Below are 12,083 nucleotides of genomic sequence, written 5' to 3'. Positions count from 1 at the left end.
ACACCCTCCTCACGTTGAAGAAATGTAATTTTTGGGGGTCATTTTTTGGTCATTTTTTACTTTTCGGTCATTTTTTAAAGATTTTGCTTCATTTTTAGGTCATTTTTTTAAAAATAATTGTGTCATTGCATGCTGAAACATAAGAAGTTCAACAATTTCTGTTTTGTCTGAATGTTATCTTGCGGTACTTACTCTGTGTTTAACTACCAGCGCAACAAAGCCTGTATGAGAATCGCGAAATGCAACATTGTCGAGTTTCTTATTCACAGTCCGTACAACACACCAAGGTGAAGAAGCAATTGTTAAATTGTTTGTCTTGGAATATATATACTATTTTCAATAAGCAGATTGAGTTTTGTACGAATTTTTGGGTCATTTTTCAAAGATTTTAGGTCATTTTACAGGATTTTTGTTGTCACTTTAAAGGTCATTTTTCAAAAATGTTTAGGTCATGAAAATCCGGGCCCGCCACTGCGAAGGCCTTTGCGCCCATCTGCCTGCGAACTGAGGCCATTGTCGAACTTTCTCTTCCATTAGTAAACTCGCTGGTGTGGTAAGCATGTACAGAGACATTGCATTTTCATTTCCCGAGAAATTTCTGTAAGTTTTAGACTGACAAAGGGCAAGAAACCACTCGTGCAAGTGTGTACATCTTTATAATAACAACAATGGCCTTCTGAAGCTCACTTGATTTGGCAGCCTTGAGATCGTTTTGTAAATAACAGTAGGTACCTCGTGTAAATTTGAGCTGTATACTGTAAAAAAAAAGGTAAAAGGTAAAGTGTTCCCCTGTGCATAGCACCACGCCATGAAGGCGTATAGGGGGTGTGGGGGTAACGCCCCACACTTTCTTGATCCGGTCGTGAGTGGGGATGATGTGATCAGCATCACGCACCTGACCGCCTTTACCCCCCAGGGTTTCCCCCAGGTACCCATGTTATTCGACGCTGGGTAGGCGCCGGGGCCGCTTCCACCGTTAGAAAAGTTCCCGGATTTGAACCGGCCGGGGATCGAACCCGGGACCTTGAGCATGGTAGTCAGACGCGTTACCGACTGAGCCACCGCGGCCTGTGAAGGTCTACTGTCTATTCTATATTTTTTATTGGTCTTTTAAGATTTTCATTTGACTCTTGTAATAATATCTATATAAAACCTGTGGTGACCTCTGGTTGTGAAACCTGGATATTAAAAAAGCACATTAAACAGAGCCACTTGATCTTTGAAAGAAAAATAATGCAGAAAATTGTTGGCCCCACTAAAATTGACAATGAAGTATGGAGAAGAAAGACAATGAGAATGAGTTCTTGATTACACACAAAAATATTGTGAGAGAAATAAAAATTAGAAGACTTGCATGGATAAGACACCCAGAAAGAATATAGCAAAACAGAATGACAAAGAAAAATCTCAACAAGACCAAAAGAAGGCCAAAGGTTAAGTGGGAAGATGATGTACTAGAAGATCTGAATACAATGAAGGAAATTAGTCGGAGAAGGTGTGCGCATGATAGAAGAGAGGGGATGAAAATCATTGAGCAGGCCAAGACTCACATAGACTTCTAGAGCCAAATGAAGGAAGATGCACGACAAATTCAATTTCTTGGAAGGACAGTAATTTTAAAAAAATAAAGTGGATAATATACACCTAATTTTAAAAAATCGTAAATTTCGGGTAATTTTGAAAATATGGTCTCCCGCTGGACCCCTAATTGTCGCAAGTTTATGAACACTTTTTTTTTTTCATTTTTGTCATTATTGCATGTATCAGCAAGAAACAGTGGTTTAAAAGTAATACCCTCCGCAATCCGTGGCGCAGTCATTATCACAGCACGCTGCGACTCCAAGGGTCTCGGGTTCATATCCCGACCTGGGCATGGGAGTTCCTTATGAGTGTGCCCTCATCATATCATATATCACTCATCGTCAACATGTCGATTAGTCAAAGTGGAAGAAAAGCAACGTAAAATAACCTAATTCAATCAGTCAATTGTGTAGTGATGTGATCAGCACCACATCTCCGGCTGCCTTTACCCGTCTGGGTTTATTAGACTTGGGTCAACTCCATACATTGTAAAATTGTCACTTGAAATCAGCCACCCTGGGAATTGAACCCGGGTCTCCTGCGTAGGCCCGTATCGACTGGACCACAGCGACTCTACTTTAATAAGTAATACGTTTAAAGGAAACAGTGGCGTCGATAAGGGGGTGCGTGGTGGGGCAGTTTCCCACCGCACTATGACTTCTCAATGTTAAGCCTTGTATGTCAAGAGAAAATAAACTGTTCCTGCTACCACCCGCCATTAGTTTTGGCACCCAGCCGCTTCTCATCGCGCTACGACGCCAAAGGTCCCGGGTTCGAGTCCCGACCTGGGCATGGATGCTTGTGTTTTTATTCATCACATCATCACTCATCCATATCTTCGCAAATTAGCCAAGATTGTCACAAAAGCGAAGTAAAATAGAGGAAATCAATCAATCAAAACGAAACGCTGCTACTGTTTTTTAACCGTAAATAGCCGGGTAATTCACGTTGCCCTTGTGGTGTGCCGAAACTCAGTTGTTTATTCTTTTTTTTAATAAAAAGTTCGAATATCAACATTGGGAAGATTAAAAAAAACACTCCTCCTCACCTTAATATTTTTAGAGCGCTAGTTGAAAACACGCCTGTTATTTCTCTCATTACTCTCAAAATGTTTGGCATCTTTGGGTTGCGTTACGAAGCCTGTTGATATTTAGGTGTTTACGCAGTCCCAGCTGGCAAGTTAATTTTGGCGACTTCAGGTCAACAGTCTGCTTGCACTTCACGCGCGGTACTCGAAATAGAGGATCTATTGCATTGAAAATAGCTGTAAATTTAGACGCATGTTGCACATCATCCACGTCCCTTAATATTTCTTTGAGTGTCCGCCTGCATTTGTAAATATTGCTTCTATAATGATCACTTTAGTCGTAAATTTCACGGTAATATTATTGCAAAACATGTTCCATTTCTCCGTTTACATGTGCTGTGCTAATCTTTCAGTTTTCATGGTTTTCCCGGACGCTGTAAACAACAGCCGTAAGTCTCAAGCATTCTTCGCTGAATTGAATTTCTTTCACCACGTAGTTTCAGTGTTTTGGTTCGCAGAAGCATATGTGCGATTGCACGAAAACACAAGATGACGGTTCGATACCCGGTGGATGCACAATGCACAGTGGGTCGGATCCCACTTTAAACTGTAGGCCCAGTCCCGATTAGCCTACGTGCACATAAAGCGCACAGGAGCCAATTTCTCTCGATTTCTCGGGGGTTCAACGCTAATACTCGTTATAGGACAGGGTGTCTGCTAGTCAAGAAAAGGTCAATAATTTTTGCTATCTTTTACACTATAGTGGATTTACATTGTTACATACCTGTACTGGGATTCGATTTGCTCACTTTGTTTCTTAAGATTTTCAATCTTATATGCGTGAAGTTTTGCCAAAATATTAAATAAAGTAATGTAGCCATTCTCCATCCAGGATGACGTCTGAAGCATTAATTTTTGTCTAAATCTCTTGTTTAAGTACAGCTTCTATTTCGCCTTAACCGGCTTTGTGATAGGGATTTTTCATTGAATAAAAATATTTATTTTCTTAATTTCAAACTATACCTAAGTAGGGGACGATTAAATAAATATTAAGAAAAGGGGGGAAGGCCAAGAAAAAAGTAATGAAAAAGTCAGGAATTTTGGATTTGTTATTTTAGTAGACACCCTGTGTAAGCACAGGAATAGTGTAGTAGAGTTGAGTTGTTGTTATGTAAGTACACTTTATTTACAGATAGACTAATCGGGACTTGACTTACAGTTTAAAGTGGAATCCGAACCACTATGTGCCTACACCGGGTATCGACCCCGGGACCCCTTATTTACAAGCCGACGACGTTACCACTATGCCATCGGGAGGCCCAACAGTATAGTAGAGTTAACCTGGATTATTATTGTTGTTGTTCCGGTCTCGAAAATCAGAAAACAGCGGCGATGGGACTCGACGCGCTGACCACGCGTCGCCCAATAAAAAAGCCGCTGTGGCAGGCCCTTAGAGGATTGTTGGGCCATGGAGTTTGATTATTATTAATGCCATTATTATTGTTGCTATTAATATTATTATTATCATCGTAGGGTTAGAAACATCGAAGAGCAAAGCGTAAAAGAGAAAAATATTAAGTAAATCTGTTGTTGCGGTGACACACTTTATATATTACCACATACGAGGCATCATCATCGCCGACCTCAGTGTCGGAGTGGTTAGCACGGCGCGCTACAACGCCAGGGGTCTCGGGTTCGAGTACCGGCCTAGCCATGAGTGTTTTTTTTTGGTGCCCTTTCATCAATTTCATCTGTCATCGCGATTAGCCAAAAAGTGACAGGAGGGCGACGCTAAATAACAAAACTGTAATCACGAGAGATCCCGTTGCATGTGTGCAGAAGCCAGAGACGTTTCCTGCTGCTACAGACCTTGGAGCCAAGAATCCCGCCGTGCTTGGTATTCGCTCTCTTAGGTGCTGGCAGGAAGTCCACCTCATAACGGAAATTATTGCCAGCACTGAAAGGTTTCCCATCCGGTGTTCGAATTATGACAGACATAAAACAGATTTTAGAGATGAAGTAAATTCACTTTTTTCTTTCGTCCAATTTTAACCACACAGGCATCCAGCTTGATCAGAAAGACATGAAGCCTATTTTAGAGGAGACCGCGGCCTGCAGGTACTAAAGAGTTCTGCAGGATTTCGTTCAAGCGCCAAATAGTTCGCATGGACGACGCTAGATAGCGTACGGAATTGAGAGCTGCTTCGCTTGATCGAATAACGCTCGAACAGGCAATACAAGCGGTATACACTCGAAGCCCGGTAGTACACCTATAACCGTAATATGTCTGTGGTAGTGGGCTCTCAAATATGGATCGTAAGGTGAAAGACGCAGTGAAATTGAAACTTAAATTAACTTAGTCATCATCTTCATGTTAAAATTTTGCTCAGTCTATTTTACCAATACAGTGATATATAAAACAGATGATGTGGGCTGAAACTGCCAGGACGAATATTTTACATGTATTTTTTTAGGTGGATTTCATATGACGTCAGGATGCGCACAGCCGCCATGTTTGCAGCCAGTCGTTTGCAAGGAAATATCCAGCGCGTAGCGTTCGTTATATTTGCACCAGAGGCGCAACCACGAATTTTTGTCTGTGGGGGAGCCAAATACCAGGATAAACGTACCAATAATAATAATAATAGTTTAATAATAATAATGTTAATAACATTATTATTGTTGTTATTGATTTGCTTTATTTTACTTCGCTTATTGTGCCACTTTTGGCTAGTTTGCGAAGATGGGAATGAGTAATGAGATGAAATTGATGAATGCACACTCACAAACATCCATGCCCAAGCCAGAATTCAAACCGGGGACCTACATTATTATTAGTAGTAGTAGTAGTATCAAAGACGTTATTACCGTCGTAAATTATGCAAATGGGGGGTAGATGTTGTGTTCGAACAAACGATTTGAATTATTTTTTCAACACGTTTAATTTCACATTAATAATGGAAAGCAACCACACAAACTATGTATTTTTGAAAGACAAAAAATGGTTGATAAATGAATTGTAAATATAATTAATTTTTACATTAACATGTATAACTTTCATGCACGATATATGTTTCACATTATGCAACATGGAGCGACGTGGACACTAAATTGTGTACATATTCACATTATATACAACATACATTATTTAAATACATTACACAACCAATTCATCCATCTCACAATAAACCAACAGCAAATGTGCACGCTCCCTTTCCTCAAAACAATTGTTCATACATTTAAAACAAAATCAATAAGGACACAAGTCTTATTTCTCTGTTTGGGAATGCGAGCGAAGCGAGGAAGAAAATTTTTTGATCCATTTTTTTTTTTTTTTTTGCAGGCCGAAATCAATATTGATTTAATACGGTGCAAATAATTTCACGGGATTTACAACTTTTGTGCCTCCTTGATGGTGTAGTGGTAACATCGTAGCCTTGTGATCAAGGGGTCCCGGGTTCGATACCCGGTGGAGGCACATGGTACAGTGGTTCGGATCCCACTTTAAACTGTAGGTCCAGTTCCGATTAGCCTTCCTGTGCGTAAAGTGGACTTACAACCACAAATCAATCAATCAATTTTACAACTTATTTTCATTTAGATCATTCGGCTTCCAAAGCCGACTCCCGCCGTTCCCTAACTACAGTCTAAACTTGATAAAACTAAGAAAAACATATATTGTGAGCGAAGCGATCAAGAAAATTTTACGAAAAGTATTTTTATTTGCATAACATTTGAAGTTGTGGGCGGTAATTGCCCCCCTGCAGGCACACTTGGCCGTCAATGTTTGCCCCCCTAGAACTCATTTCCATCCAAGGTTGTTGGGGGGCAATGACCTCCCCTGTGGTTGCGCCACTGATTTGCACCACCTACCACGTTTATTCTAAATCACGATCGTCTGTGTTAGTATCTCCCGCCCGCCCGTTTGAATTCTGTATGCTTATAAGAACTGGCCTCAATCATGGCTTCTCGAAGCCACAATGTATTGGTTTTGTTTGTTTTTTTGTGTATAAACTAATAAGTATGTTTATCTGCCGTCTGTAATTGGAGGTTTTACCTGTGTTCAAGGCAGAATGTAAGTAAATTAAAATATTATTGAACCGCCTGTCTTCTAGACAACTAAAAATGACTCATCAAGTTCCTAACCTTGGTGATAAATGTCAAATTTTGTAACACAGTCGAAGGTCCATTTTATGCTATATTTACACGCTCGTTTTCCAGCGTCTGGCAAAGGACTTCCACTTCTTGCATTGCCGTGAAATGTGACGAATGCGAACAGAAACAGAAACAGCTGCGGGAGAGGACACACGACAAAATTCCACAGAGGCGACAAACTTCGATCTACCTATGCTGCACTGGATACTTTGGCTGGCTTCCATCCGGAGGTATTGCGGTCTCTGCTTTTTAGAGGTTGCCCAGGACGCCGTCGGCAATCATAAATACGTTATTCATAACGTAAAGGCCGCACGATTAATTTTAGAAACGATTTCATATCCCGTTCCAGGGATGGTTTTCAAATTCCTTAAACGAAGCCAGAACCATAACAGATTTTCCGACATTTGTAGCTGCGTGGTTAGCGCAACGCTACGACGCCAAGGTCCTGGGTTCGCCTGAGCGTTCTTTCCGAGTGCTTCCATTGCCGCGCAATCATTTTGATTTTCGATCATGTTTCGCTGCCTTGTGCTGCTTTAATCTTCGCAAACTTTCATTCGACGCCTCCCTTGAAAAATTTAACGATGATGTGTGTTATGCAACTGAGACTGGCACTGCTTGCTCACTCTTCGTCCTCGCTACTGACTGTGTGTTTCAAAGGTGAACTGCGCGGTATAGAGCGAGTCTCAGACATGCCTACTTTAACCTCTGATTGGTCTTAGGTGGATGCGTTTGCTTGTGCAACTTTACGGAAGGAAATCCGGGTTATATTTGACTGAGCCACGTATCTTCAATTTACACGCGTGAATGAGCGTTTATGTACCTAAATAGCAGTTGTTCGGGGGAGCAGTGCCAGAGAATGTCACAGGGGGCTGGTAGAAACTGTAGGCTATAGTAACCTAATATAGTATGCGCCTCTTTTGTTCCTGTAAAGCTTGTATGCTTTCTGACTTGGAAATAAATATGGTGCCTTTAAGGATGTTTTGCTCGCTTCTCTATCCTGCATCTGGTACGCATGATCTGCATTGTTCATACATTACGCAGTACCATACACCGCCCTCTTCCATTTGTATAGTTCTGATTCTCGTACCGGTCCCACATTCTCGCGACTTTTACCTCAACCCTCGTATTTATAATCAATACGTATCGCCGGTCCCAGTGGCGGAGTGGTTAGCACATCGCGCTACGACGCGAGGAGTCCCGGGTTCGAATCCCGTCCTGGGCATCGATGTTTGTGAGTGTCCATTCATGAATTTCATCACTCATCCCCATCTTCGTAAATTAGCCAAAAGTGGCACAAAAAGCGAAGTAAAATATAGCAAATCAATCAATCATTATGTATCAACTGTTGAAATTCAAAATTGATTGAAGTTCAGTTATCCGTAATTGCGAGAAAGATTGCATTTTAATTTACATGCCTGCCCTTTTTTGTATTGTTATGACTCATGACGATAAAGACATGAAGGAAGTGTAGTAATTTAAAAGAAAAAAAGAGCCAAGAGGTGTGCGTCTTTAAAATCGATGAATTTAACTAATCCGATAAACATTTCCGACGAATTCAAAACAGTAGACCCTTATTCCTGTTACTGGATTGGTCGGCACCCTTTGTACGGTTCTGGGTGGTCGTGGTGCGCAGAAGTTGCAGAAATGTAGTCAGTAATGCCAGCTGGTCTGTTTCCAAGATTTCTCAACTCGTCCACTAGAAATCAGGTGTTTTCCATCGGATGATAAATAATGTGAATTATGCAATTTTTATGCTCTATCGCCTGACGCTTAACCTAATTAGTTGTCCACGGAAGGGTCGCGGGTTCTTGGATTGAGAACAGTTTCTGAAATTTCTCTTGTTAAGGAGATATATGACTGTGCCGTGAAGGAAGCCATGTTTTTGTGCCCCTGCTTTGGTTTCAGCAAGCAGCTGACCAGAAATTATAGGCACCAGGAGTTGAACGTGAATTTTCCTTCCCTAACAAAACATTCACAGCATCTGAAATATTTTTTTACTATATGCATTTTGTCTGTTCACCTTTTAGTACATGTTTGAAAGTTAGTGACTACGCAATATTCAATCTTCTTGTTAGACATTATCAGTGTTCCTACTCACCTGAATAGTCTAGAAAAGTCTGAAGAATTTTGTAGAAACCTTCTAAAACCAGGAAAAGTCGTGAACACCTTGATTATTATTTGCTTGTCATGATTGGAAAATACATATTGTACGTATTTCTTAAAAGTCTTATATTTTATTTTGCGTCATTTATTTCCAACAATGTTGAATAAACTTGGTTCAATTTAGTAACATGCAGAGTTTATCTGTGATGAAAAAGGCTTCTAAGCAGTTGTAATTCTTCAGAACTTGGAATATCATGGCGATTTTTCGAAATAAGAGAACATTGCGAAAACGGCTTCCCTGGCGTCGACCGAAGATCCAGCTGAGCCGTAAATGGTTAAAACTTGAAATTTTGGTTCATGACGCCCTCCTGTAGCGGCGCCCCAGGCATTTCAATATTTCGTCCGGCCTTTCCACCGCCCCATTTAATGGCCAAGTACAATTATAGTAACAAATGAACTTCGCTATACCGGGTGTCCCTAAACCCACAGTCTATTTCAATAAAGGATGGAGAGAATCGTAAAAGGGGAAAAGATACTGTGCAGTTCGACATATCCATACTCGCATTCATGAACGAATGCAGTGACGTCTACTGTAGTCCAATGTAACTCCGACGTCCTATACAACTTCACCCATGCCGAAACATACTCCATTGTTCAGCGGTGGCGCAAAATGTAGACTGGTGAGGTCTGTTGTTGCACTGTTCGTAATTCCGTAAGCAAATGATGTTACGTTCGTAAACTTTGGATTTGATGAATCCCCGTGTGAGGACGTCCGAAAGGTGTTAGATCTGGTGACAGGGGTTCCCATTCTTTGTAACCATCTATCCGTCTTTCGGAGGAGATGTTCATCTGGTATTCACAAAGAAATAATTAAAAGGCAACGTTTACATTGAAGTAGATGGTGACTTTAGGGACATTGTGTATAAGAAGGATATTTCCATGAGAATGTGGATGGGCCCAATAGTCATCATGTCAGTATGTTTCTATGTATGGTGGATGTGTGTATTTTTCTTTAATGGGCATAACAAGACTTCTTATTGCAGATATGTTTTATCTTAAATGTTGTGCAATTTAACGATTTTTTCTCGAAATGCAATTCAGTAAACTTAAAAATTTCTTTTTCCTTCTCTTTTCAGGTAAAACACTTCGATAGGAAGAGAAGTTACCTAAAATTTAAGGACAAAATACAAAACGAAGGGTATGAACCACTAGACTCTGATGATAATAAGGGTTGATAAATATTATATATATAATAAGCTAAAATATTTCAGGAAAGGTGTAGGAACTGAACGTGGAAGTCAGACGTTAAAATAGGACGCCGGATAAAGTATTTGTCCCTCACATTGACACACTGTAGTCAATAACTTAGCATTTTGTGAAGATGAACCTAGTACTCTAGCCATAGTTTTTTGTAATACATTACGTGGGATCAATGAGGAAAATACCATCTACCCTGTCTTGAATCTTGTAGATTCTTATGTAATTCCACAAATACAGTAAGTATTCTGGATGTAGAAACAGAGTAGTTATTTTTTTAATTGGTAATTTTCTTCAGATACCAATCTGCTGCGATGGAGAAGGGTGTGTCACTTATTTTGTGAAGCCAATGATGTGTCCTTTTTCTTGTAAACATTTTGATTATATATGTGAAGAATTGTTATAAAATATACATGAAACATTGCAATTTTGTTTTTATGTTATGATACAATGAAGACTCGTGTTTGTGTTACAAAATAACGAAAAGCGAAATGTAGGGATGCAATACTTTTTGTGCCTGTGTGTAAATACTAATAGTTATTTGTAAAAAAAAAAAAAAAAAAAAGGTAAAGTGTTCCCCTGTGCATAGCACCACGCCATGAAGGCGTATAGGGGGTGTGGGGGTAACGCCCCACACTTTCTTGATCCGGTCGTGAGTGGGGGTGATGTGATCAGCATCACGCCCCTGACCGCCTTTACCCCCCAGGGTTTCCCCCAGGTACCCATGTTATTCGACGCTGGGTAGGCGCCGGGGCCGCTTCCACCGTTAGAAAAGTTCCCGGATTTGAACCGGCCGGGGATCGAACCCGGGACCTTGAGCATGGTAGTCAGACGCGTTACCGACTGAGCCACCGCGGCCACTAATAGTTATTTGTGCTTGATAAAATACTGCTTCATGTTGATCGTGATAAAATACTGCTTTATGTTGATCGTTATTGAAACTATGTATTTTATTGAATTTTCAAGGAACGTTTTAGTTCGAAAATAGTTTGGTTCATTTTTTTTTTACAACAAAACCATACTTCTGTCTTCAAATGAACTTCCTGTAACTCCAGAAGCTTATTAAACTTGTAATTATTTAATATTTCTAAAATATTTGTGGTCTGTTTTTCGTGTGATGGTTGATATTTCGGAATCGCAAGGTATACTAGAGGATAAGGAAGCGTTTGAAACTGGAAGCAAGTTGTTTTTTTGTCATTAATGTTTGTAGGTTTCAGAATATGCATGCATAAATGGGTAATATACCTGTTGCGTTCAATTTCTAAAATAAAATAAATAAATCTGTCGGTTTAAGGCCGCGCTGAACTTTCACCTGCTAGTCCAGGGGCATGTGTCAATATTTCGTGGTCCGTGGGTTTTGAGTGAAGGAAATATATGACTACCGGTAATACGTTGCTAGTGTGGTACACAATAACATACTACCAGGTGTTTTGCTCGCAATTGTGGCAGACCTGTGTGACGTCATAAATCCAAGATGGCTACCGCTTCATGCACTAACTAAGAAAATCCATCATAACTCCTTTAATAGTGGTGTTGAAAATTTTTTTATTGATACATATTTTGTTCAGAATTGAGAAAGGAACAAAATTGATTCTTACAGTTTTTTTCACTGTTATGGAGATATATCTAGTGAAACTATTTCGTGCCCTTTTCTGCAAGGATTCTATGCATATTTTACACTTTACTTGACATTCTGGCATATAAACGGGAGAAATTACTGCCTGTGATATTTTGTTGATGCCTACTATTGTGGTGTATTGCCTGTGTGACATCATACATCCAAGATGGCTGCCTCTGCAGACATTAACAAACAAAAACGACCATATCTCCTTAACTCTTTTAGGAGTAATTTTGACCATTTGTAAGTTTGTTGGGTTTTTACACGAAGGGAAGACACGTATATGGATGATGCTTTCATTTGGAGGCATGCAATCATGTATTACAATGTGTCAGAGACCAT

General features: G+C 40.1%; 1 protein-coding gene across 1 annotated transcript in view; it reads left to right on the top strand.

Annotated features, from left to right (window-relative positions):
- Positions 1 to 12,083, top strand: part of LOC145980796 (cytochrome c oxidase assembly factor 6 homolog) — an 81,463-nt gene that overhangs the window by 41,336 nt on the left and 28,044 nt on the right. Inside the window, exon 4 of the mRNA XM_083113882.1 lies at positions 10,003 to 10,064. Coding sequence (XP_082970008.1) covers positions 10,003 to 10,064 — 62 coding nt within the window. The remainder of the gene's footprint in view (positions 1 to 10,002; positions 10,065 to 12,083) is intronic.

This window comes from Lepisma saccharinum, chromosome 28 (genome assembly GCF_977018435.1).
Source record: "Lepisma saccharinum chromosome 28, izLepSacc3.1, whole genome shotgun sequence".
NCBI lineage: Eukaryota > Metazoa > Arthropoda > Insecta > Zygentoma > Lepismatidae > Lepisma > Lepisma saccharinum.
Note: the sequence above shows the minus strand (reverse complement) of the source record. Positions and strands in the feature narration are given on the sequence as shown.